At 42.6% G+C, this 27,366-nt stretch overlaps 7 protein-coding genes across 7 annotated transcripts; all 7 read left to right on the forward strand.

The window, feature by feature from the left end:
* Positions 1 to 879: 879 nt before the first annotated feature.
* LOC143006648 (olfactory receptor 10J4-like) lies at positions 880 to 1,803 on the forward strand. Its single transcript, XM_076157888.1, has one exon. The coding sequence runs from the start codon at positions 880 to 882 to the stop codon at positions 1,801 to 1,803; it is 924 nt and encodes a 307-aa protein (XP_076014003.1).
* A 3,554-nt stretch (positions 1,804 to 5,357) lies between these two features.
* LOC143006649 (olfactory receptor 4C12-like) lies at positions 5,358 to 6,284 on the forward strand. The gene has a single exon (XM_076157889.1). The coding sequence runs from the start codon at positions 5,358 to 5,360 to the stop codon at positions 6,282 to 6,284; it is 927 nt and encodes a 308-aa protein (XP_076014004.1).
* Positions 6,285 to 9,649: 3,365 nt separating this feature from the next.
* LOC143006650 (olfactory receptor 4C6-like) lies at positions 9,650 to 10,576 on the forward strand. Its single transcript, XM_076157890.1, has one exon. The coding sequence runs from the start codon at positions 9,650 to 9,652 to the stop codon at positions 10,574 to 10,576; it is 927 nt and encodes a 308-aa protein (XP_076014005.1).
* A 2,584-nt stretch (positions 10,577 to 13,160) lies between these two features.
* On the forward strand, positions 13,161 to 14,087 carry LOC143006651 (olfactory receptor 1500-like). Its single transcript, XM_076157891.1, has one exon. The coding sequence runs from the start codon at positions 13,161 to 13,163 to the stop codon at positions 14,085 to 14,087; it is 927 nt and encodes a 308-aa protein (XP_076014006.1).
* A 2,598-nt stretch (positions 14,088 to 16,685) lies between these two features.
* Positions 16,686 to 17,612, forward strand: LOC143006653 (olfactory receptor 10J4-like). Its single transcript, XM_076157892.1, has one exon. It carries the CDS (start codon positions 16,686 to 16,688, stop codon positions 17,610 to 17,612), a length of 927 nt encoding a protein of 308 aa, XP_076014007.1.
* A 2,590-nt stretch (positions 17,613 to 20,202) lies between these two features.
* LOC143006654 (olfactory receptor 11A1-like) lies at positions 20,203 to 21,129 on the forward strand. The gene has a single exon (XM_076157893.1). It carries the CDS (start codon positions 20,203 to 20,205, stop codon positions 21,127 to 21,129), a length of 927 nt encoding a protein of 308 aa, XP_076014008.1.
* Positions 21,130 to 24,484: 3,355 nt separating this feature from the next.
* Positions 24,485 to 25,411, forward strand: LOC143006655 (olfactory receptor 4C6-like). The gene has a single exon (XM_076157894.1). It carries the CDS (start codon positions 24,485 to 24,487, stop codon positions 25,409 to 25,411), a length of 927 nt encoding a protein of 308 aa, XP_076014009.1.
* Positions 25,412 to 27,366: the final 1,955 nt, after the last annotated feature.

The raw sequence follows: 27,366 nt of genomic DNA on the forward strand, positions 1-27,366 counted from the left end.
ACAATTCCCGACCCAGCCCAAAGCTCTCAAGGAAGACGAGGAAAAACTCCCGATAAAACCTTGATAAATAAGGAAAAAAGGAAGAAACCTCGGGAGAGGCAGTTCCATGAGAGATTCCCTCTCCACGAATGGCTGGGTGTGCAATAGGAACTTCCAGTGGGATTATACAGAGGTGCAAAGGCATGTAGGACAAAACATATTAAGACATGACCACTCCAAGGGACAAGTGTTGAACCTTCCATACCCTTTCTTGAACAAGACATAAGGTTTGGTAAAGTAGGTCTGACCTGACGGAACAAGGCAGTGCAGCTGTAGTTACCAGGGGAGCGACTTTAGGGCTTTTTGGCTTTGGAACAGCGCAGCCTGTGAAGGAGACTTGACCCGCTCAGACCCGACTCACTGAACTGTTCATTATGGGCCGAGTGGAGTCAGTCAGGTCAGGCCTAACACTGGGTTCTTCATATGCCCACAGCAATAAGGATTATAATGTTCAATACAGTAAGAACAGAATAGGAACACAGTCCTAAAAACAAGGCTTACAGCAGCTACAGGTTCAGGCCTCCAGAGTTTGATGATGTGGGTCACGTGTTTGCTGCTGTAGGTGGAGAGTTTAATGAGATCCATGGAGGGGGAAGCAGTCGGATAAAAACATGAACCACATTCTCAAATACTTGACTTCCTGAGTCCTGCAGGTGAGCACACACTAAGAGAGATTCATGGTCAGGTAACAGTGAGTCAGAGAACAATACAGTCTGTATGTTTATGTTATCTGTGTTACATTGATATGAATCTGAAACTCTAATACAGATTATTAGTGTTATTATATATATTTATAAATGTATATGTTATTTGATCAATATTCTATATTTAATAACATTAATGGATGATGAACTAAATGTAACATATATAACTCTTGGTGGACATGTAGAAGTGCACATTTATGGTCCCCTTTACTTTGTGATCATGTTTACAGCTTATATTCTAATCATCTGCAGTAACTCCACTATTATCTGCCTCATCTGTATTCACAAGAACCTCCATGAGCCCATGTACATTTTCATTGCAGCTCTGTTAGTGAACTCTGTTGTTTTCAGCACTGCTTTCTACCCTAAGCTCTTGATCGACTTTTTATCTGACAAACAGATCATATCTGTCCCTGCTTGTCTCTGTCAAATATTTATGCATTACACTTTTCTAGCCTCTGAATTCATGCTGTTGGCAGTCATGTCTTATGACAGGTATGTGTCTATATGTAAACCACTGCAATATACAACCATCATGACTAAAAGAACTGTTATTATCTTACTGGCTTTGGCTTGGCTTTTCTGTGCTGGTCACATTCTGGTGGCTGTTTCTGCTTTCTTTCAGACCCTATGTGACTTTACTTTGAAAGGAATTTTCTGTAACAATTCCATGCAGAAGCTTCATTGTGTGAGGTCAGGAGTCGTTAGTGTCATTGGTGCGATTGCTCTGATAGATACTGTATTTATGCCTACGCTTTTCGTTATTTTTACATACACAAGGATTCTGATAATAACCTACCAAAGCAGTAAAGAAGTGAGGAAGAAAGCTGCACAGACCTGTTTGCCTCACCTGATCGTTTTAGTAAGCACATTACTTTTGGGCTCATATGACGTCATCATAGTTAGAGTGGAATCTGAGATACCAAAGACTGTACGCTTCATAATGACCTTACAGATGTTTTTGTATCATCCTCTGTTTAACCCAATCATCTATGGACTGAAAATGAAAGAGATTTCCAAACACCTGAAGAGGTTGTTCTCTCAAGACAAATTAAACTAATGTCCCAAACTGTGCTGTCACTTCTTCTCCACAGGATGTCATCAGGAGGTTTGATTCATGACTAACAGGCAAAGATCTAACTCTATTTTAATGTTTAATAATATAATCAATATCCTCATGCAAATTCCTAAAACATCATGTTTACAAAATGTAATCACAATGTTTTCATTTCAGATAACATCAGATAACTAGAGTGTAATAAAGGATTTAGAATGAAAGTAAATTGTGGTTTATGTCTTTATTGTTATCATAAAAATCTAAAAACTATTAAATTCAACAATGCTGTAGTTGTAATAGGAAGTAACAGAAGCAGCTGATTTAATGTAATTTCTGTTTCTGTTTCACCATTTCTGAGTTTCAATCTCATTTGTTAGTTGTGATATCAGTTTGAACGATGATGATGAATCAAAATATTGTTATTAAAAACACCACCTGGAATGTTATTATCCAATTACCTCATTAAACTTCAACTCTTTTATTATAATCTTAAATCAAATAACAGGGCAGCACAGTGGTGAGCGCTCCAGCCTGTTCTCCCTGTGATAGACTGGGGAGCGATCCAAGCTGTCCCCTCCCTCTGCCCAGTGAGCGCTGGGAGAGGCTCCAGCACCCCCGCCACCCTGAAAGGATAAGGGGCTATGGAGAACGGGTGCATGGATTATAAAATAGAAGTCAAAGGTTCAATGAGCTATTTGATCACATGCACAGTGTAACACGGAGTCGTTCTGAACAGTGAAATCATTAAGACAAGGCAACAAAAACTATGTAGTAAGCAAAGAAGAAAACCCCATTATGTTATGAATGACATATTAGTATCCATCATGGCAGCTCCACAGAGAGCTGGTGAGGATTGCTGACTCAAGACTGAGCTGGGCTGGGATCAGTACAAACACCCCCAAAGACCAACACAGTCCCACACAGTCCAACACAGTCCCACACAGTCCAACACAGTCCCACACAGTCCCACACAGTCCCACACAGTAGTCAAGAGAGGTGGAGTCCTTATGCCTGAACCACGTTCCCATTTATAATGTTAATGAAGGCCTTCAGAAACCCTATGGACAGAAGGTCTGACATGCCACGGAGGAAATCCTTCTCTGATTCTGAGATTCCAAAGTTGTATCAGGGAATCAGAAGTCGAGTGGGTAGAGCTTCCGCTTAAGAACCGGAGGGTTGCCGGTTCGAGTCCCTGCCGAGGTGCCCCTGAGCAAGGCACCGAACTCTCAATTGCTCCCCCCTCTGCGAAGGGTGGTAATATAATGTAATGTAAGTCGCTTTGGATAAAAGCGTCTGCCAAATGATCGTAATGTAATGTAATGTATCATGAGACAGGAAATTGTGCTGGATGTTTAAAATTATAAAAAAAAAAACTGTACTCCAATGTATTGAAAGCCGCATGTTCTTTACACAAACAAATGGTTTCTTCCAAACCACTGGTAACAAATTTCAATCTCTGCAACTAAATGAGTGATATGACCTCAAACCGAGAAACAAAAGGTGCAGGCCTGACTTGAGAGCTCTCTCTGGATACCGGCCTCTACAGCCAAATGCACAGGGCCAGTGCTCGGGTCAGTACATTTACCAAGTCACCTAGCACCACAAATGTTTAAGAACCTGGCCCTGAAACAGTCCCATTGCTCCATGGTATCATCAGGGATGAGTCACTGACGGGTTCCACAGCCATCTTGCCTTTGTCTGGTGGCACAGAGCGTTCTGTGTCCTGGCCATGCAGCAGTTCAATCACCAACTGCCTCTGATGCAGTCCATCTAAACAAACCTTAAGTCACCATCCACCTCTGCCACGGCCACTCAGCACATCTGAGCCTGAGGTGCTAGGCAACTCTGTAGCAGTCTTGCTGTCACCAAACACCATTGAGCCTGAGCCAGACAGGTCCTCAACAGATCTGCTGTAATCCAGCAACATGGAACCATGACCATGTCAGGCACTGTCCCAGTATCTAAAGATCCTGTTCTGTCTCCATCCACCTAAGCTGTCTGCCCTGCTGGCCTCCTTGGCCTCAGGTCGTCTACCTTAAATATGAAGTCTTAGATACATGGGCATAAAGCGTTTGAGTGAAACTAGTGTCTGTGAGATCACCCTCCTCAAATCTTACTGTATATCTCACAGGTCCGACCCTTATATGAAAGTCAGATCACTGTTCCTTTTACCTTCCAGGAACTCAACCATCATTAATCTGACAAAAGGTGATCTGTTTGGTGATGCTGCATCTGTTCGTCTTCCCTAAGGACATAGTATTTTACCCATGGCAGGGAGGATTATAACGTGTTTTAATGTGGTAAAAATATACAATAGGAACATTACATTACATTACATTACGATCATTTAGCAGACGCTTTTATCCAAAGCGACTTACAATAAGTGTGTTCAACAAAGGTAGATAAAAGAACTTCAGGTCACAAGAAATCGTAAGCGCATTTCCTTCCTAAACCAACAGCTAAAAGCATAACTAGAGCTAGAGTAGAAGTGCAATAAGTTAGGTACTATGATGAATGAGAAAAAAAGGACAGATTAGAAATGAAAGATTAGAAAACAAGAGCATCAGAAGAGCTAGGACAGAGTAGGTGATGTCCTAAGAGGGAGGATCCGGGTAGTGTTTCTTGAAGAGATGGGTCTTCAGCCTGCGGCGAAAGATGGGCAGCGACTCCGCTGTCCTGACATCAGTCGGGAGATCATTCCACCACTGAGGTGCCAGAACAGAGAAAAGCCGTGACCGCATCGATCGCAAGCAGGGGCCGCTGAGCGCCGGGGCAGCCAGTCGCCTGGAGGCAGCAGAGCGAAGTGGTCGGCCGGGGGTGTAGGGCTTGACCATAGCCTGGAGGTATGAAGGAGCTGTTCCTTTCACTGCCCTGTAGGCTAGCACCAGAGTTTTAAACTGGATGCGAGCAGCTACGGGGAGCCAGTGTAGAGAACGGAGAAGGCAAGTTGTGTGGGAGAACTTGGGAAGGTTGAACACCAGACGAGCAGCAGCTTTCTGGACGAGCTCCAGAGGTCTGATGGCGGAAGCCGGGGCGCCAGCAAGGAGGGAGTTGCAGTAGTCCAGGCGGGAGATGACAAGAGCCTGGATCAGCACCTGCGCTGCCTTGTCGGTGAGGAAGGGACGAATCCTCCGGATGTTGTAGAGGAGGAATCTGCAGGAACGCGTCACCGAAGCGATGTTTGCCGAGAACGACAGTTGGTCGTCCAGGGTCACACCCAGATTCCTCGCGGTCCGAGTAGACGTCACCACCGAGTCATCTATGGTGATGGCCAGTCCTAAAAACAAGGCCTACAGCAGTTGCAGGTCCAGGCCTCCAGAGTTTGATGATGTGGGTCACGTGTTTGCTGCTGTAGGTGGAGAGTTTAATGAGATCCATGGAGGGGGAAGCAGTCGGATAAAAACATGAACCACATTCTCAAATACTTGACTTCCTGAGTCCTGCAGGTGAGCACACACTAAGAGAGATTCATGGTCAGGTAACAGTGAGTCAAAGAACAATTCAGTCTGTGTGTTTATATAATCTATGCCATTTAGATTTTGCATTTGGAATCCTTGATGGATGATGAACTAAATGTAACATATATAACTCTTGATGGACATGTAGAAGTGCACATTTATGGTCCCCTTTACTTTGTGATCATGTTTACAGCTTATATTCTAATCATCTGCAGTAACTCCACTATTATCTGTCTTATCTGTATTCACAAGAACCTCCATGAGCCCATGTACATTTTCATTGCAGCTCTGTTAGTGAACTCTGTTGTGTTCAGCACTGCTGTCTACCCAAAGCTTTTGATCGACTTTCTATCTGACAAACAGATCATATCTGTCCCTGCTTGTCTCTGTCAATTTTTCATGTATTACACTTTTGCAGCTTCTGAATTCCTGCTGTTGGCAGTCATGTCTTATGACAGGTATGTGTCTATATGTAAACCACTGCAATATACAACCATCATGACTACAACAACAGTTTGTATTTCAGTTACTTTGGCTTGGTTTATCTCTGCTTGTCACATTCTTGTGGCAGTTCTTTTGAATGCCAATAACAAACTCTGTCATTTTATTTTGAGTGGATTTTTTTGTAACAACACAATGTATTCACTCCATTGTGTGACGTCAATAGAAGTCCGTGTATTTGGCCTGATCGCTTTGATAAATACTGTATTTTTGCCTTCACTTTTTGTAATCTTTACATACACAAGGATTCTGATAATAACCTACCAAAGCAGTAAAGAAGTGAGGAAGAAAGCTGCACAGACCTGTTTGCCTCACCTGATCGTTTTAGTAAGCACAGTACTTTTGGGCTTCTATGGCGTCATCATAGTTAGAGTGAAATCTGGGATACCAAAGACTGTTCACTCCATAGTGACCTTACAGATGTTTTTGTATCATCCTCTGTTTAACCCAATCATCTATGGACTGAAAATGAAAGAGATTTCCAAACACCTGAAGAAGTTGTTCTGTCAAGACAAATTAAACTAATGTCCCAAACTGTGCTGTCACTTCTTCTCCACAGGATGTCATCAGGAGGTTTGATTCATGACTAACAGGCAAAGATCTAACTCTATTCTAATGTTTAATAATATAATCAATATCCTCATGCAAAGTCCTAAAACATCATGTTTACAAAATGTAATCACAATGTTTTCATTTCAGATAACATCAGATAACTAGAGTGTAATAAAGGATTTAGAATGAAAGTAAATTGTGGTTTATGTCTTTATTGTTATCATAAAAATCTAAAAACTATTAAATTCAACAATGCTGTAGTTGTAATAGGAAGTAACAGAAGCAGCTGATTTAATGTAATTTCTGTTTCTGTTTCACCATTTCTGAGTTTCAATCTCATTTGTTAGTTGTGATATCAGTTTGAACGATGATGATGAATCAAAATATTGTTATTAAAAACACCACCTGGAATGTTATTATCCAATTACCTCATTAAACTTCAACTCTTTTATTATAATCTTAAATCAAATAACAGGGCAGCACAGTGGTGAGCGCTCCAGCCTGTTCTCCCTGTGATAGACTGGGGAGCGATCCAAGCTGTCCCCTCCCTCTGCCCAGTGAGCGCTGGGAGAGGCTCCAGCACCCCCGCCACCCTGAAAGGATAAGGGGCTATGGAGAACGGGTGCATGGATTATAAAATAGAAGTCAAAGGTTCAATGAGCTATTTGATCACATGCACAGTGTAACACGGAGTCGTTCTGAACAGTGAAATCATTAAGACAAGGCAACAAAAACTATGTAGTAAGCAAAGAAGAAAACCCCATTATGTTATGAATGACATATTAGTATCCATCATGGCAGCTCCACAGAGAGCTGGTGAGGATTGCTGACTCAAGACTGAGCTGGGCTGGGATCAGTACAAACACCCCCAAAGACCAACACAGTCCCACACAGTCCAACACAGTCCCACACCGTCCAACACTGTCCCACACAGTCCCACACAGTCCCACACAGTAGGGAAGAGAGGTGGAGTCCTTATGCCTGAACCACGTTCCCATTTATAATGTTAATGAAGGCCTTCAGAAACCCTATGGACAGAAGGTCTGACATGCCACGGAGGAAATCCTTCTCTGATTCTGAGATTCCAAAGTTGTATCATGAGACAGGAGATTGTGCTGGATGTTTAAAATTATAAAAAAAAAAACTGTACTCCAATATATTGAAAGCCGCATGTTCTTTACACAAACAAATGGTTTCTTCCAAACCACTGGTAACAAATTTCAATCTCTGCAACTAAATGAGTGATATGACCTCAAACCGAGAAACAAAAGGTGCAGGCCTGAGTTGAGAGCTCTCTCTGGATACCGGCCTCTACAGCCAAATGCACAGGGCCAGTGCTCGGGTCAGTACATTACATAACATTACCAAGTCACCTAGCACCACAAATGTTTAAGAACCTGGCCCTGAAACAGTCCCATTGCTCCATGGTATCATCAGGGATGAGTCACTGACGGGTTCCACAGCCATCTTGCCTTTGTCTGGTGGCACAGAGCGTTCTGTGTCCTGGCCATGCAGCAGTTCAATCACCAACTGCCTCTGATGCAGTCCATCTAAACAAACCTTAAGTCACCATCCACCTCTGCCACGGCCACTCAGCACATCTGAGCCTGAGGTGCTAGGCAACTCTGTAGCAGTCTTGCTGTCACCAAACACCATTGAGCCTGAGCCAGACAGGTCCTCAACAGATCTGCTGTAATCCAGCAACATGGAACCATGACCATGTCAGGCACTGTCCCAGTATCTAAAGATCCTGTTCTGTCTCCATCCACCTAAGCTGTCTGCCCTGCTGGCCTCCTTGGCCTCAGGTCGTCTACCTTAAATATGAAGTCTTAGATACATGGGCATAAAGCGTTTGAGTGAAACTAGTGTCTGTGAGATCACCCTCCTCAAATCTTACTGTATATCTCACAGGTCCGACCCTTATATGAAAGTCAGATCACTGTTCCTTTTACCTTCCAGGAACTCAACCATCATTAATCTGACAAAAGGTGATCTGTTTGGTGATGCTGCATCTGTTCGTCTTCCCTAAGGACATAGTATTTTACCCATGGCAGGGAGGATTATAACGTGTTTTAATGTGGTAAAAATATACAATAGGAACATTACATTACATTACATTACGATCATTTAGCAGACGCTTTTATCCAAAGCGACTTACAATAATTGTGTTCAACAAAGGTAGATAAAAGAACTTCAGGTCACAAGAAATCGTAAGCGCATTTCCTTCCTCAACCAACAGCTAAGAGCAAAACTAGAGCTAGAGTAGAACTGCAATAAGTTAGGTACTATGATGAATGAGAAAAAAAAGGACAGATTAGAAATGAAAGATTAGAAAACAAGAGCATCAGAAGAGCTAGGACAGAGTAGGTGATGTCCTAAGAGGGAGGATCCAGGTAGTGTTTCTTGAAGAGATGGGTCTTCAGCCTGCGGCGAAAGATGGGCAGCGACTCCGCTGTCCTGACATCAGTCGGGAGATCATTCCACCACTGAGGTGCCAGAACAGAGAAAAGCCGTGACCGCATCGATTGCAAGCAGGGGCCGCTGAGCGCCGGGGCAGCCAGTCGCCTGGAGGCAGCAGAGCGAAGTGGTCAGCCGGGGGTGTAGGGCTTGACCATAGCCTGGAGGTATGAAGGAGCTGTTCCTTTCACTGCCCTGTAGGCTAGCACCAGAGTTTTAAACTGGATGCGAGCAGCTACGGGGAGCCAGTGTAGAGAACGGAGAAGGCAAGTTGTGTGGGAGAACTTGGGAAGGTTGAACACCAGACGAGCAGCAGCTTTCTGGACGAGCTCCAGAGGTCTGATGGCGGAAGCCGGGGCGCCAGCAAGGAGGGAGTTGCAGTAGTCCAGGCGGGAGATGACAAGAGCCTGGATCAGCACCTGCGCTGCCTTGTCGGTGAGGAAGGGACGAATCCTCCGGCTGTTGTAGAGGAGGAATCTGCAGGAACGCGTCACCGAAGCGATGTTTGCCGAGAACGACAGTTGGTCGTCCAGGATCACACCCAGATTCCTCGCGGTCCGAGTAGACGTCACCACGGAGTCATCTATGGTGATGGCCAGTCCTATAAACAAGGCCTACAGCAGTTGCAGGTCCAGGCCTCCAGAGTTTGATGATGTGGGTCACGTGTTTGCTGCTGTAGGTGGAGAGTTTAATGAGATCCATGGAGGGGGAAGCAGTCGGATAAAAACATGAACCACATTCTCAAATACTTGACTTCCTGAGTCCTGCAGGTGAGCACACACTAAGAGAGATTCATGGTCAGGTAACAGTGAGTCAGAGAACAATTCAGTCTGTATGTTTATATAATCTATGCCATTTAGATTTAGCATTTGGAATCCTTGATGGATGATGAACTAAATGTAACATATGTAACTCTTGATGGACATGTAGAAGTGCACAAATATAGATTCCTTTACTTTGTGGTCATGTTTACAGCTTATATTCTAATCATCTGCAGTAACTCCACTATTATCTGTCTTATCTGTACTCACAAGAACCTCCATGAGCCCATGTACATTTTCATTGCAGCTCTGTTAGTGAACTCTGTTGTGTTCAGCACTGCTGTCTACCCAAAGCTTTTGATCGACTTTCTATCTGACAAACAGATCATATCTGTCCCTGCTTGTCTCTGTCAATTTTTCATCTATTACACTTTTGCAGCTTCTGAATTCCTGCTGTTGGCAGCCATGTCTTATGACAGGTATGTGTCTATATGTAAACCACTGCAATATACAACCATCATGACTACAACAACAGTTTGTATTTCAGTTACTTTGGCTTGGTTTATCTCTGCTTGTCACTTTCTTGTGTCAGTTCTTTTGAATGCCAATAACAAACTCTGTCATTTTATTTTGAGTGGAATTTTTTGTAACAACACAATGTATTCACTCCATTGTGTGACGTCAATAGAAGTCCATGTATTTGGCGTGATCGCTTTGATAAATACTGTATTTTTGCCTTCACTTTTCATAATCTTTACATACACAAGGATTCTGATAATAACCTACCGAAGCAGTAAAGAAGTGAGGAAGAAAGCTGCACAGACCTGTTTGCCTCACCTGATCGTTTTAGTAAGCACATTACTTTTGGGCTTCTATGACGTCATCATAGTTAGAGTGGAATCTGAGATACCAAAGACTGTACGCTTCATAATGACCTTACAGACGTTTTTGTATCATCCTCTGTTTAACCCAATCATCTATGGACTGAAAATGAAAGAGATTTCCAAACACCTGAAGAGGTTGTTCTCTCAAGACAAATTAAACTAATGTCCCAAACTGTGCTGTCACTTCTTCTCCACAGCTTGTCATCAGGAGGTTTGATTCATGACTAACAGGCAAAGATCTAACTCTATTTTAATGTTTAATAATATAATCAATATCCTCATGCAAAGTCCTAAAACATCATGTTTACAAAATGTTATCACAATGTTTTCATTTCAGATAACATCAGATAACTAGAGTGTAATAAAGGATTTAGAATGAAAGTAAATTGTGGTTTATGTCTTTATTGTTATCATAAAAATCTAAAAACTATTAAATTCAACAATGCTGTAGTTGTAATAGGAAGTAACAGAAGCAGCTGATTTAATGTAATTTCTGTTTCTGTTTCACCATTTCTGAGTTTCAATCTCATTTGTTAGTTGTGATATCAGTTTGAACGATGATGATGAATCAAAATATTGTTATTAAAAACACCACCTGGAATGTTATTATCCAATTACCTCATTAAACTTCAACTCTTTTATTATAATCTTAAATCAAATAACAGGGCAGCACAGTGGTGAGCGCTCCAGCCTGTTCTCCCTGTGATAGACTGGGGAGCGATCCAAGCTGTCCCCTCCCTCTGCCCAGTGAGCGCTGGGAGAGGCTCCAGCACCCCCGCCACCCTGAAAGGATAAGGGGCTATGGAGAACGGGTGCATGGATTATAAAATAGAAGTCAAAGGTTCAATGAGCTATTTGATCACATGCACAGTGTAACACGGAGTCGTTCTGAACAGTGAAATCATTAAGACAAGGCAACAAAAACTATGTAGTAAGCAAAGAAGAAAACCCCATTATGTTATGAATGACATATTAGTATCCATCATGGCAGCTCCACAGAGAGCTGGTGAGGATTGCTGACTCAAGACTGAGCTGGGCTGGGATCAGTACAAACACCCCCAAAGACCAACACAGTCCCACACAGTCCAACACAGTCCCACACAGTCCCACACAGTCCCACACAGTAGTCAAGAGAGGTGGAGTCCTTATGCCTGAACCACGTTCCCATTTATAATGTTAATGAAGGCCTTCAGAAACCCTATGGACAGAAGGTCTGACATGCCACGGAGGAAATCCTTCTCTGATTCTGAGATTCCAAAGTTGTATCAGGGAGGCAGTAGTCGAGTGGGTAGAGCTTCCGCTTAAGAACCGGAGGGTTGCCGGTTCGAGTCCCTGCAGAGGTGCCCCTGAGCAAGGCACCGAACTCTCAATTGCTCCCCCCTCTGCGAAGGGTGGTAATATAATGTAATGTAAGTCGCTTTGGATAAAAGCATCTGCCAAATGATCGTAATGTAATGTAATGTATCATGAGACAGGAAATTGTGCTGGATGTTTAAAATTATAAAAAAAAAAACTGTACTCCAATGTATTGAAAGCCGCATGTTCTTTACACAAACAAATGGTTTCTTCCAAACCACTGGTAACAAATTTCAATCTCTGCAACTAAATGAGTGATATGACCTCAAACCGAGAAACAAAAGGTGCAGGCCTGACTTGAGAGATCTCTCTGGATACCGGCCTCTACAGCCAAATGCACAGGGCCAGTGCTCGGGTCAGTACATTTACCAAGTCACCTAGCACCACAAATGTTTAAGAACCTGGCCCTGAAACAGTCCCATTGCTCCATGGTATCATCAGGGATGAGTCACTGACGGGTTCCACAGCCATCTTGCCTTTGTCTGGTGGCACAGAGCGTTCTGTGTCCTGGCCATGCAGCAGTTCAATCACCAACTGCCTCTGATGCAGTCCATCTAAACAAACCTTAAGTCACCATCCACCTCTGCCACGGCCACTCAGCACATCTGAGCCTGAGGTGCTAGGCAACTCTGTAGCAGTCTTGCTGTCACCAAACACCATTGAGCCTGAGCCAGACAGGTCCTCAACAGATCTGCTGTAATCCAGCAACATGGAACCATGACCATGTCAGGCACTGTCCCAGTATCTAAAGATCCTGTTCTGTCTCCATCCACCTAAGCTGTCTGCCCTGCTGGCCTCCTTGGCCTCAGGTCGTCTACCTTAAATATGAAGTCTTAGATACATGGGCATAAAGCGTTTGAGTGAAACTAGTGTCTGTGAGATCACCCTCCTCAAATCTTACTGTATATCTCACAGGTCCGACCCTTATATGAAAGTCAGATCACTGTTCCTTTTACCTTCCAGGAACTCAACCATCATTAATCTGACAAAAGGTGATCTGTTTGGTGATGCTGCATCTGTTCGTCTTCCCTAAGGACATAGTATTTTACCCATGGCAGGGAGGATTATAACGTGTTTTAATGTGGTAAAAACATACAATAGAAACACAGTCCTAAAAACAAGGCCTACAGCAGTTGCAGGTTCAGGCCTCCAGAGTTTGATGATGTGGGTCACGTGTTTGCTGCTGTAGGTGGAGAGTTTAATGAGATCCATGGAGGGGGAAGCAGTCGGATAAAAACATGAACCACATTCTCAAATACTTGACTTCCTGAGTCCTGCAGGTGAGCACACACTAAGAGAGATTCATGGTCAGGTAACAGTGAGTCAGAGAACAATTCAGTCTGTGTGTTCATATAATCTATGCCATTTAGATTTTGCATTTGGAATCCTTGATGGATGATGAACTAAATGTAACATATATAACTCTTGGTGGACATGTAGAAGTGCACATTTATGGTCTCCTTTACTTTGTGATCATGTTTACAGCTTATATTCTAATCATCTGCAGTAACTCCACTATTATCTGTCTTATCTGTATTCACAAGAACCTCCATGAGCCCATGTACATTTTCATTGCAGCTCTGTTAGTGAACTCTGTTGTGTTCAGCACTGCTGTCTACCCAAAGCTTTTGATCGACTTTCTATCAGATAAACAGATCATATCTTATCCTGCTTGTCTCTTTCAAATGTTCATGTATTACACTTTTGCAGCTTCTGAATTCCTGCTGTTGGCAGTCATGTCTTATGACAGGTATGTGTCTATATGTAAACCACTGCAATATACAACCATCATGACTACAACAACAGTTTGTATTTCAGTTACTTTGGCTTGGTTTATCTCTGCTTGTCACTTTCTTGTGTCAGTTCTTTTGAATGCCAATAACAAACTCTGTCATTTTATTTTGAGTGGATTTTTTTGTAACAACACAATGTATTCACTTCATTGTGTGACGTCAATAGAAGTCCGTGTATTTGGCCTGATCGCTTTGATAAATACTGTATTTTTGCCTTCACTTTTCATAATCTTTACATACACAAGGATTCTGATAATAACCTACCGAAGCAGTAAAGAAGTGAGGAAGAAAGCTGCACAGACCTGTTTGCCTCACCTGATCGTTTTAGTAAGCACAGTACTTTTGGGCTCATATGACGTCATCATAGTTAGAGTGGAATCTGAGATACCAAAGACTGTACGCTTCATAATGACCTTACAGATGTTTTTGTATCATCCTCTGTTTAACCCAATCATCTATGGACTGAAAATGAAAGAGATTTCCAAACACCTGAAGAGGTTGTTCTGTCAAGACAAATTAAACTAATGTCCCAAACTGTGCTGTCACTTCTTCTCCACAGGATGTCATCAGGAGGTTTGATTCATGACTAACAGGCAAAGATCTAACTCTATTTTAATGTTTAATAATATAATCAATATCCTCATGCAAATTCCTAAAACATCATGTTTACAAAATGTTATCACAATGTTTTCATTTCAGATAACATCAGATAACTAGAGTGTAATAAAGGATTTAGAATGAAAGTAAATTGTGGTTTATGTCTTTATTGTTATCATAAAAATCTAAAAACTATTAAATTCAACAATGCTGTAGTTGTAATAGGAAGTAACAGAAGCAGCTGATTTAATGTAATTTCTGTTTCTGTTTCACCATTTCTGAGTTTCAATCTCATTTGTTAGTTGTGATATCAGTTTGAACGATGATGATGAATCAAAATATTGTTATTAAAAACACCACCTGGAATGTTATTATCCAATTACCTCATTAAACTTCAACTCTTTTATTATAATCTTAAATCAAATAACAGGGCAGCACAGTGGTGAGCGCTCCAGCCTGTTCTCCCTGTGATAGACTGGTGAGCGATCCAAGCTGTCCCCTCCCTCTGCCCAGTGAGCGCTGGGAGAGGCTCCAGCACCCCCGCCACCCTGAAAGGATAAGGGGCTATGGAGAACGGGTGCATGGATTATAAAATAGAAGTCAAAGGTTCAATGAGCTATTTGATCACATGCACAGTGTAACACGGAGTCGTTCTGAACAGTGAAATCATTAAGACAAGGCAACAAAAACTATGTAGTAAGCAAAGAAGAAAACCCCATTATGTTATGAATGACATATTAGTATCCATCATGGCAGCTCCACAGAGAGCTGGTGAGGATTGCTGACTCAAGACTGAGCTGGGCTGGGATCAGTACAAACACCCCCAAAGACCAACACAGTCCCACACAGTCCAACACAGTCCCACACAGTCCCACACAGTCCCACACAGTAGTCAAGAGAGGTGGAGTCCTTATGCCTGAACCACGTTCCCATTTATAATGTTAATGAAGGCCTTCAGAAACCCTATGGACAGAAGGTCTGACATGCCACGGAGGAAATCCTTCTCTGATTCTGAGATTCCAAAGTTGTATCAGGGAGGCAGTAGTCGAGTGGGTAGAGCTTCAGCTTAAGAACCGGAGGGTTGCCGGTTCGAGTCCCTGCCGAGGTGCCCCTGAGCAAGGCACCGAACTCTCAATTGCTCCCCCCTCTGCGAAGGGTGGTAATATAATGGAATGTAAGTCGCTTTGGATAAAAGCGTCTGCTAAATGATCGTAATGTAATGTAATGTAATGTATCATGAGACAGGAAATTGTGCTGGATGTTTAAAATTATAAAAAAAAAAACTGTACTCCAATGTATTGAAAGCCGCATGTTCTTTACACAAACAAATGGTTTCTTCCAAACCACTGGTAACAAATTTCAATCTCTGCAACTAAATGAGTGATATGACCTCAAACCGAGAAACAAAAGGTGCAGGCCTGACTTGAGAGCTCTCTCTGGATACCGGCCTCTACAGCCAAATGCACAGGGCCAGTGCTCGGGTCAGTACATTACATAACATTACCAAGTCACCTAGCACCACAAATGTTTAAGAACCTGGCCCTGAAACAGTCCCATTGCTCCATGGTATCATCAGGGATGAGTCACTGACGGGTTCCACAGCCATCTTGCCTTTGTCTGGTGGCACAGAGCGTTCTGTGTCCTGGCCATGCAGCAGTTCAATCACCAACTGCCTCTGATGCAGTCCATCTAAACAAACCTTAAGTCACCATCCACCTCTGCCACGGCCACTCAGCACATCTGAGCCTGAGGTGCTAGGCAACTCTGTAGCAGTCTTGCTGTCACCAAACACCATTGAGCCTGAGCCAGACAGGTCCTCAACAGATCTGCTGTAATCCAGCAACATGGAACCATGACCATGTCAGGCACTGTCCCAGTATCTAAAGATCCTGTTCTGTCTCCATCCACCTAAGCTGTCTGCCCTGCTGGCCTCCTTGGCCTCAGGTCGTCTACCTTAAATATGAAGTCTTAGATACATGGGCATAAAGCGTTTGAGTGAAACTAGTGTCTGTGAGATCACCCTCCTCAAATCTTACTGTATATCTCACAGGTCCGACCCTTATATGAAAGTCAGATCACTGTTCCTTTTACCTTCCAGGAACTCAACCATCATTAATCTGACAAAAGGTGATCTGTTTGGTGATGCTGCATCTGTTCGTCTTCCCTAAGGACATAGTATTTTACCCATGGCAGGGAGGATTATAACGTGTTTTAATGTGGTAAAAACATACAATAGAAACACAGTCCTAAAAACAAGGCCTACAGCAGTTGCAGGTTCAGGCCTCCAGAGTTTGATGATGTGGGTCACGTGTTTGCTGCTGTAGGTGGAGAGTTTAATGAGATCCATGGAGGGGGAAGCAGTCGGATAAAAACATGAACCACATTCTCAAATACTTGACTTCCTGAGTCCTGCAGGTGAGCACACACTAAGAGAGATTCATGGTCAGGTAACAGTGAGTCAGAGAACAATTCAGTCTGTATGTTTATATAATCTATGCCATTTAGATTTAGCATTTGGAATCCTTGATGGATGATGAACTAAATGTAACATATGTAACTCTTGATGGACATGTAGAAGTGCACAAATATAGATTCCTTTACTTTGTGGTCATGTTTACAGCTTATATTCTAATCATCTGCAGTAACTCCACTATTATCTGTCTTATCTGTATTCACAAGAACCTCCATGAGCCCATGTACATTTTCATTGCAGCTTTGTTAGTGAACTCTGTTCTTTACAGCACTGCTGTCTACCCAAAGCTTTTGATCGACTTTCTATCTGACAAACAGATCATATCTGTCCCTGCTTGTCTCTGTCAATTTTTCATCTATTACACTTTTGCAGCTTCTGAATTCCTGCTGTTGGCAGCCATGTCTTATGACAGGTATGTGTCTATATGTAAACCACTGCAATATACAACCATCATGACTACAACAACAGTTTGTATTTCAGTTACTTTGGCTTGGTTTATCTCTGCTTGTCACTTTCTTGTGGCAGTTCTTTTGAATGCCAATAACAAACTCTGTCATTTTATTTTGAGTGGAATTTTTTGTAACAACATAATGTATTCACTCCATTGTGTGACGTCAATAGAAGTCCATGTATTTGGCCTGATCACTTTGATAAATACTTTATCTTTGCCTTCACTTTTCATAATCTTTACATACACAAGGATTCTGATAATAACCTACCGAAGCAGTAAAGAAGTGAGGAAGAAAGCTGCACAGACCTGTTTGCCTCACCTGATCGTTTTAGTAAGCACAGTACTTTTGGGCTTCTATGACGTCATCATAGTTAGAGTGGAATCTGAGATACCAAAGACTGTACGCTTCATAATGACCTTACAGACATTTTTGTATCATCCTCTGTTTAACCCAATCATCTATGGACTGAAAATGAAAGAGATTTCCAAACACCTGAAGAGGTTGTTCTCTCAAGACAAATTAAACTAATGTCCCAAACTGTGCTGTCACTTCTTCTCCACTGGATGTCATCAGGAGGTTTGATTCATGACTAACAGGCAAAGATCTAACTCTATTCTAATGTTTAATAATATAATCAATATCCTCATGCAAAGTCCTAAAACATCATGTTTACAAAATGTTATCACAATGTTTTCATTTCAGATAACATCAGATAACTAGAGTGTAATAAAGGATTTAGAATGAAAGTAAATTGTGGTTTATGTCTTTATTGTTATCATAAAAATCTAAAAACTATTAAATTCAACAATGCTGTAGTTGTAATAGGAAGTAACAGAAGCAGCTGATTTAATGTAATTTCTGTTTCTGTTTCACCATTTCTGAGTTTCAATCTCATTTGTTAGTTGTGATATCAGTTTGAACGATGATGATGAATCAAAATATTGTTATTAAAAACACCACCTGGAATGTTATTATCCAATTACCTCATTAAACTTCAACTCTTTTATTATAATCTTAAATCAAATAACAGGGCAGCACAGTGGTGAGCGCTCCAGCCTGTTCTCCCTGTGATAGACTGGGGAGCGATCCAAGCTGTCCCCTCCCTCTGCCCAGTGAGCGCTGGGAGAGGCTCCAGCACCCCCGCCACCCTGAAAGGATAAGGGGCTATGGAGAACGGGTGCATGGATTATAAAATAGAAGTCAAAGGTTCAATGAGCTATTTGATCACATGCACAGTGTAACACGGAGTCGTTCTGAACAGTGAAATCATTAAGACAAGGCAACAAAAACTATGTAGTAAGCAAAGAAGAAAACCCCATTATGTTATGAATGACATATTAGTATCCATCATGGCAGCTCCACAGAGAGCTGGTGAGGATTGCTGACTCAAGACTGAGCTGGGCTGGGATCAGTACAAACACCCCCAAAGACCAACACAGTCCCACACAGTCCAACACAGTCCCACACAGTCCCACACAGTCCCACACAGTAGTCAAGAGAGGTGGAGTCCTTATGCCTGAACCACGTTCCCATTTATAATGTTAATGAAGGCCTTCAGAAACCCTATGGACAGAAGGTCTGACATGCCACGGAGGAAATCCTTCTCTGATTCTGAGATTCCAAAGTTGTATCAGGGAGGCAGTAGTCGAGTGGGTAGAGCTTCCGCTTAAGAACCGGAGGGTTGCCGGTTCGAGTCCCTGCCGAGGTGCCCCTGAGCAAGGCACCGAACTCTCAATTGCTCCCCCCTCTGCGAAGGGTGGTAATATAATGGAATGTAAGTCGCTTTGGATAAAAGCGTCTGCTAAATGATCGTAATGTAATGTAATGTAATGTATCATGAGACAGGAAATTGTGCTGGATGTTTAAAATTATAAAAAAAAAAAACTGTACTCCAATGTATTGAAAGCCGCATGTTCTTTACACAAACAAATGGTTTCTTCCAAACCACTGGTAACAAATTTCAATCTCTGCAACTAAATGAGTGATATGACCTCAAACCGAGAAACAAAAGGTGCAGGCCTGACTTGAGAGCTCTCTCTGGAGACCGGCCTCTACAGCCAAAAGCACAGGGCCAGTGCTCGGGTCAGTACATTTACCAAGTCACCTAGCACCACAAATGTTTAAGAACCTGGCCCTGAAACAGTCCCATTGCTCCATGGTATCATCAGGGATGAGTCACTGACGGGTTCCACAGCCATCTTGCCTTTGTCTGGTGGCACAGAGCGTTCTGTGTCCTGGCCATGCAGCAGTTCAATCACCAACTGCCTCTGATGCAGTCCATCTAAACAAACCTTAAGTCACCATCCACCTCTGCCACGGCCACTCAGCACATCTGAGCCTGAGGTGCTAGGCAACTCTGTAGCAGTCTTGCTGTCACCAAACACCATTGAGCCTGAGCCAGACAGGTCCTCAACAGATCTGCTGTAATCCAGCAACATGGAACCATGACCATGTCAGGCACTGTCCCAGTATCTAAAGATCCTGTTCTGTCTCCATCCACCTAAGCTGTCTGCCCTGCTGGCCTCCTTGGCCTCAGGTCGTCTACCTTAAATATGAAGTCTTAGATACATGGGCATAAAGCGTTTGAGTGAAACTAGTGTCTGTGAGATCACCCTCCTCAAATCTTACTGTATATCTCACAGGTCCGACCCTTATATGAAAGTCAGATCACTGTTCCTTTTACCTTCCAGGAACTCAACCATCATTAATCTGACAAAAGGTGATCTGTTTGGTGATGCTGCATCTGTTCGTCTTCCCTAAGGACATAGTATTTTACCCATGGCAGGGAGGATTATAACGTGTTTTAATGTGGTAAAAACATACAATAGAAACACAGTCCTAAAAACAAGGCCTACAGCAGTTGCAGGTTCAGGCCTCCAGAGTTTGATGATGTGGGTCACGTGTTTGCTGCTGTAGGTGGAGAGTTTAATGAGATCCATGGAGGGGGAAGCAGTCGGATAAAAACATGAACCACATTCTCAAATACTTGACTTCCTGAGTCCTGCAGGTGAGCACACACTAAGAGAGATTCATGGTCAGGTAACAGTGAGTCAGAGAACAATTCAGTCTGTATGTTTATATAATCTATGCCATTTAGATTTAGCATTTGGAATCCTTGATGGATGATGAACTAAATGTAACATATGTAACTCTTGATGGACATGTAGAAGTGCACAAATATAGATTCCTTTACTTTGTGGTCATGTTTACAGCTTATTTTCTAATCATCTGCAGTAACTCCACTATTATCTGTCTTATCTGTATTCACAAGAACCTCCATGAGCCCATGTACATTTTCATTGCAGCTTTGTTAGTGAACTCTGTTCTTTACAGCACTGCTGTCTACCCAAAGCTTTTGATCGACTTTCTATCTGACAAACAGATCATATCTGTCCCTGCTTGTCTCTGTCAATTTTTCATCTATTACACTTTTGCAGCTTCTGAATTCCTGCTGTTGGCAGCCATGTCTTATGACAGGTATGTGTCTATATGTAAACCACTGCAATATACAACCATCATGACTACAACAACAGTTTGTATTTCAGTTACTTTGGCTTGGTTTATCTCTGCTTGTCACTTTCTTGTGTCAGTTCTTTTGAATGCCAATAACAAACTCTGTCATTTTATTTTGAGTGGAATTTTTTGTAACAACATAATGTATTCACTCCATTGTGTGACGTCAATAGAAGTCCATGTATTTGGCCTGATCACTTTGATAAATACTTTATCTTTGCCTTCACTTTTCATAATCTTTACATACACAAGGATTCTGATAATAACCTACCGAAGCAGTAAAGAAGTGAGGAAGAAAGCTGCACAGACCTGTTTGCCTCACCTGATCGTTTTAGTAAGCACAGTACTTTTGGGCTTCTATGACGTCATCATAGTTAGAGTGGAATCTGAGATACCAAAGACTGTACGCTTCATAATGACCTTACAGACGTTTTTGTATCATCCTCTGTTTAACCCAATCATCTATGGACTGAAAATGAAAGAGATTTCCAAACACCTGAAGAGGTTGTTCTGTCAAGACAAATTAAACTAATGTCCCAAACTGTGCTGTCACTTCTTCTCCACAGGATGTCATCAGGAGGTTTGATTCATGACTAACAGGCAAAGATCTAACTCTATTTTAATGTTTAATAATATAATCAATATCCTCATGCAAAGTCCTAAAACATCATGTTTACAAAATGTTATCACAATGTTTTCATTTCAGATAACATCAGATAACTAGAGTGTAATAAAGGATTTAGAATGAAAGTAAATTGTGGTTTATGTCTTTATTGTTATCATAAAAATCTAAAAACTATTAAATTCAACAATGCTGTAGTTGTAATAGGAAGTAACAGAAGCAGCTGATTTAATGTAATTTCTGTTTCTGTTTCACCATTTCTGAGTTTCAATCTCATTTGTTAGTTGTGATATCAGTTTGAACGATGATGATGAATCAAAATATTGTTATTAAAAACACCACCTGGAATGTTATTATCCAATTACCTCATTAAACTTCAACTCTTTTATTATAATCTTAAATCAAATAACAGGGCAGCACAGTGGTGAGCGCTCCAGCCTGTTCTCCCTGTGATAGACTGGGGAGCGATCCAAGCTGTCCCCTCCCTCTGCCCAGTGAGCGCTGGGAGAGGCTCCAGCACCCCCGCCACCCTGAAAGGATAAGGGGCTATGGAGAACGGGTGCATGGATTATAAAATAGAAGTCAAAGGTTCAATGAGCTATTTGATCACATGCACAGTGTAACACGGAGTCGTTCTGAACAGTGAAATCATTAAGACAAGGCAACAAAAACTATGTAGTAAGCAAAGAAGAAAACCCCATTATGTTATGAATGACATATTAGTATCCATCATGGCAGCTCCACAGAGAGCTGGTGAGGATTGCTGACTCAAGACTGAGCTGGGCTGGGATCAGTACAAACACCCCCAAAGACCAACACAGTCCCACACAGTCCAACACAGTCCCACACAGTCCAACACAGTCCCACACAGTCCCACACAGTCCCACATAGTAGGGAAGAGAGGTGGAGTCCTTATGCCTGAACCACGTTCCCATTTATAATGTTAATGAAGGCCTTCAGAAACCCTATGGACAGAAGGTCTGACATGCCACGGAGGAAATCCTTCTCTGATTCTGAGATTCCAAAGTTGTATCATGAGACAGGAAATTGTGCTGGATGTTTAAAATTATAAAAAAAAAAACTGTACTCCAATGTATTGAAAGCCGCATGTTCTTTACACAAACAAATGGTTTTTTCCAAACCACTGGTAACAAATTTCAATCTCTGCAACTAAATGAGTGATATGACCTCAAACCGAGAAACAAAAGGTGCAGGCCTGACTTGAGAGATCTCTCTGGATACCGGCCTCTACAGCCAAATGCACAGGGCCAGTGCTCGGGTCAGTACATTTACCAAGTCACCTAGCACCACAAATGTTTAAGAACCTGGCCCTGAAACAGTCCCATTGCTCCATGGTATCATCAGGGATGAGTCACTGACGGGTTCCACAGCCATCTTGCCTTTGTCTGGTGGCACAGAGCGTTCTGTGTCCTGACTATGCAGCAGTTCAATCACCAACTGCCTCTGATGCAGTCCATCTAAACAAACCTTAAGTCACCATCCACCTCTGCCACGGCCACTCAGCACATCTGAGCCTGAGGTGCTAGGCAACTCTGTAGCAGTCTTGCTGTCACCAAACACCATTGAGCCTGAGCCAGACAGGTCCTCAACAGATCTGCTGTAATCCAGCAACATGGAACCATGACCATGTCAGGCACTGTCCCAGTATCTAAAGATCCTGTTCTGTCTCCATCCACCTAAGCTGTCTGCCCTGCTGGCCTCCTTGGCCTCAGGTCGTCTACCTTAAATATGAAGTCTTAGATACATGGGCATAAAGCGTTTGAGTGAAACTAGTGTCTGTGAGATCACCCTCCTCAAATCTTACTGTATATCTCACAGGTCCGACCCTTATATGAAAGTCAGATCACTGTTCCTTTTACCTTCCAGGAACTCAACCATCATTAATCTGACAAAAGGTGATCTGTTTGGTGATGCTGCATCTGTTCGTCTTCCCTAAGGACATAGTATTTTACCCATGGCAGGGAGGATTATAACGTGTTTTAATGTGGTAAAAACATACAATAGGAACATTACATTACATTACATTACGATCATTTAGCAGACGCTTTTATCCAAAGCGACTTACAATAAGTGTGTTCAACAAAGGTAGATAAAAGAACTTCAGGTCACAAGAAATCGTAAGCGCATTTCCTTCCTAAACCAACAGCTAAGAGCAGAACTAGAGCTAGAGTAGAAGTGCAATAAGTTAGGTACTATGATGAATGAGAAAAAAAGGACAGATTAGAAATGAAAGATTAGAAAACAAGTGCATCAGAAGAGCTAGGACAGAGTAGGTGATGTCCTAAGAGGGAGGATCCGGGTAGTGTTTCTTGAAGAGATGGGTCTTCAGCCTGCGGCGAAAGATGGGCAGCGACTCCGCTGTCCTGACATCAGTCGGGAGATCATTCCACCACTGAGGTGCCAGAACAGAGAAAAGCCGTGACCGCATTGATTGCAAGCAGGGGCCGCTGAGCGCCGGGGCAGCCAGTCGCCTGGAGGCAGCAGAGCGAAGTGGTCGGCCGGGGGTGTAGGGCTTGACCATAGCCTGGAGGTATGAAGGAGCTGTTCCTCTCACTGCCCTGTAGGCTAGCACCAGAGTTTTAAACTGGATGCGAGCAGCTACGGGGAGCCAGTGTAGAGAACGGAGAAGGCAAGTCGTGTGGGAGAACTTGGGAAGGTTGAACACCAGACGAGCAGCAGCTTTCTGGACGAGCTCCAGAGGTCTGATGGCGGAAGCCGGGGAGCCAGCAAGGAGGGAGTTGCAGTAGTCCAGGCGGGAGATGACAAGAGCCTGGATCAGCACCTGCGCTGCCTTGTCGGTGAGGAAGGGACGAATCCTCCGGATGTTGTAGAGGAGGAATCTGCAGGAACGCGTCACCGAAGCAATGTTTGCCGAGAACGACAGTTGGTCGTCCAGGGTCACACCCAGATTCCTCGCGGTCCGAGTAGACGTCACCACGGAGTCATCTATGGTGATGGCCAGTCCTATAAACAAGGCCTACAGCAGTTGCAGGTCCAGGCCTCCAGAGTTTGACGATGTGGGTCACGTGTTTGCTGCTGTAGGTGGAGAGTTTAATGAGATCCATGGAGGGGGAAGCAGTCGGATAAAAACATGAACCACATTCTCAAATACTTGACTTCCTGAGTCCTGCAGGTGAGCACACACTAAGAGAGATTCATGGTCAGGTAACAGTGAGTCAGAGAACAATTCAGTCTGTATGTTTATATAATCTATGCCATTTAGATTTAGCATTTGGAATCCTTGATGGATGATGAACTAAATGTAACATATGTAACTCTTGATGGACATGTAGAAGTGCACAAATATAGATTCCTTTACTTTGTGGTCATGTTTACAGCTTATATTCTAATCATCTGCAGTAACTCCACTATTATCTGTCTTATCTGTACTCACAAGAACCTCCATGAGCCCATGTACATTTTCATTGCAGCTCTGTTAGTGAACTCTGTTGTGTTCAGCACTGCTGTCTACCCAAAGCTTTTGATCGACTTTCTATCTGACAAACAGATCATATCTGTCCCTGCTTGTCTCTGTCAATTTTTCATCTATTACACTTTTGCAGCTTCTGAATTCCTGCTGTTGGCAGTCATGTCTTATGACAGGTATGTGTCTATATGTAAACCACTGCAATATACAACCATCATGACTACAACAACAGTTTGTATTTCAGTTACTTTGGCTTGGTTTATCTCTGCTTGTCACATTCTTGTGGCAGTTCTTTTGAATGCCAATAACAAACTCTGTCATTTTATTTTGAGTGGAATTTTTTGTAACAACACAATGTATTCACTCCATTGTGTGACGTCAATAGAAGTCCGTGTATTTGGCGTGATCGCTTTGATAAATACTATATTTTTGCCTTCACTTTTCATAATCTTTACATACACAAGGATTCTGATAATAACCTACCGAAGCAGTAAAGAAGTGAGGAAGAAAGCTGCACAGACCTGTTTGCCTCACCTGATCGTTTTAGTAAGCACATTACTTTTGGGCTTCTATGACGTCATCATAGTTAGAGTGGAATCTGAGATACCAAAGACTGTACGCTTCATAATGACCTTACAGATGTTTTTGTATCATCCTCTGTTTAACCCAATCATCTATGGACTGAAAATGAAAGAGATTTCCAAACACCTGAAGAAGTTGTTCTCTCAAGACAAATTAAACTAATGTCCCAAACTGTGCTGTCACTTCTTCTCCACTGGATGTCATCAGGAGGTTTGATTCATGACTAACAGGCAAAGATCTAACTCTATTTTAATGTTTAATAATATAATCAATATCCTCATGCAAATTCCTAAAACATCATGTTTACAAAATGTTATCACAATGTTTTCATTTCAGATAACATCAGATAACTAGAGTGTAATAAAGGATTTAGAATGAAAGTAAATTGTGGTTTATGTCTTTATTGTTATCATAAAAATCTAAAAACTATTAAATTCAACAATGCTGTAGTTGTAATAGGAAGTAACAGAAGCAGCTGATTTAATGTAATTTCTGTTTCTGTTTCACCATTTCTGAGTTTCAATCTCATTTGTTAGTTGTGATATCAGTTTGAACGATGATGATGAATCAAAATATTGTTATTAAAAACACCACCTGGAATGTTATTATCCAATTACCTCATTAAACTTCAACTCTTTTATTATAATCTTAAATCAAATAACAGGGCAGCACAGTGGTGAGCGCTCCAGCCTGTTCTCCCTGTGATAGACTGGGGAGCGATCCAAGCTGTCCCCTCCCTCTGCCCAGTGAGCGCTGGGAGAGGCTCCAGCACCCCCGCCACCCTGAAAGGATAAGGGGCTATGGAGAACGGGTGCATGGATTATAAAATAGAAGTCAAAGGTTCAATGAGCTATTTGATCACATGCACAGTGTAACACGGAGTCGTTCTGAACAGTGAAATCATTAAGACAAGGCAACAAAAACTATGTAGTAAGCAAAGAAGAAAACCCCATTATGTTATGAATGACATATTAGTATCCATCATGGCAGCTCCACAGAGAGCTGGTGAGGATTGCTGACTCAAGACTGAGCTGGGCTGGGATCAGTACAAACACCCCCAAAGACCAACACAGTCCCACACAGTCCAACACAGTCCCACACAGTCCAACACAGTCCCACACAGTCCCACACAGTCCCACACAGTAGGGAAGAGAGGTGGAGTCCTTATGCCTGAACCTTGTTCCCATTTATAATGTTAATGAAGGCCTTCAGAAACCCTATGGACAGAAGGTCTGACATGCCACGGAGGAAATCCTTCTCTGATTCTGAGATTCCAAAGTTGTATCATGAGACAGGAAATTGTGCTGGATGTTTAAAATTATAAAAAAAAAAACTGTACTCCAATGTATTGAAAGCCGCATGTTCTTTACACAAACAAATGGTTTTTTCCAAACCACTGGTAACAAATTTCAATCTCTGCAACTAAATGAGTGATATGACCTCAAACCGAGAAACAAAAGGTGCAGGCCTGACTTGAGAGATCTCTCTGGATACCGGCCTCTACAGCCAAAAGCACAGGGCCAGTGCTCGGGTCAGTACATTTACCAAGTCACCTAGCACCACAAATGTTTAAGAACCTGGCCCTGAAACAGTCCCATTGCTCCATGGTATCATCAGGGATGAGTCACTGACGGGTTCCACAGCCATCTTGCCTTTGTCTGGTGGCACAGAGCGTTCTGTGTCCTGACTATGCAGCAGTTCAATCACCAACTGCCTCTGATGCAGTCCATCTAAACAAACCTTAAGTCACCATCCACCTCTGCCACGGCCACTCAGCACATCTGAGCCTGAGGTGCTAGGCAACTCTGTAGCAGTCTTGCTGTCACCAAACACCATTGAGCCTGAGCCAGACAGGTCCTCAACAGATCTGCTGTAATCCAGCAACATGGAACCATGACCATGTCAGGCACTGTCCCAGTATCTAAAGATCCTGTTCTGTCTCCATCCACCTAAGCTGTCTGCCCTGCTGGCCTCCTTGGCCTCAGGTCGTCTACCTTAAATATGAAGTCTTAGATACATGGGCATAAAGCGTTTGAGTGAAACTAGTGTCTGTGAGATCACCCTCCTCAAATCTTACTGTATATCTCACAGGTCCGACCCTTATATGAAAGTCAGAT

This window comes from Genypterus blacodes, unplaced genomic scaffold, assembly GCF_046128005.1.
Source record: "Genypterus blacodes isolate CSIRO-AG114 ecotype Tasmania unplaced genomic scaffold, CSIRO-AGI_Gbla_v1 ptg000075l_1, whole genome shotgun sequence".
NCBI lineage: Eukaryota > Metazoa > Chordata > Actinopteri > Ophidiiformes > Ophidiidae > Genypterus > Genypterus blacodes.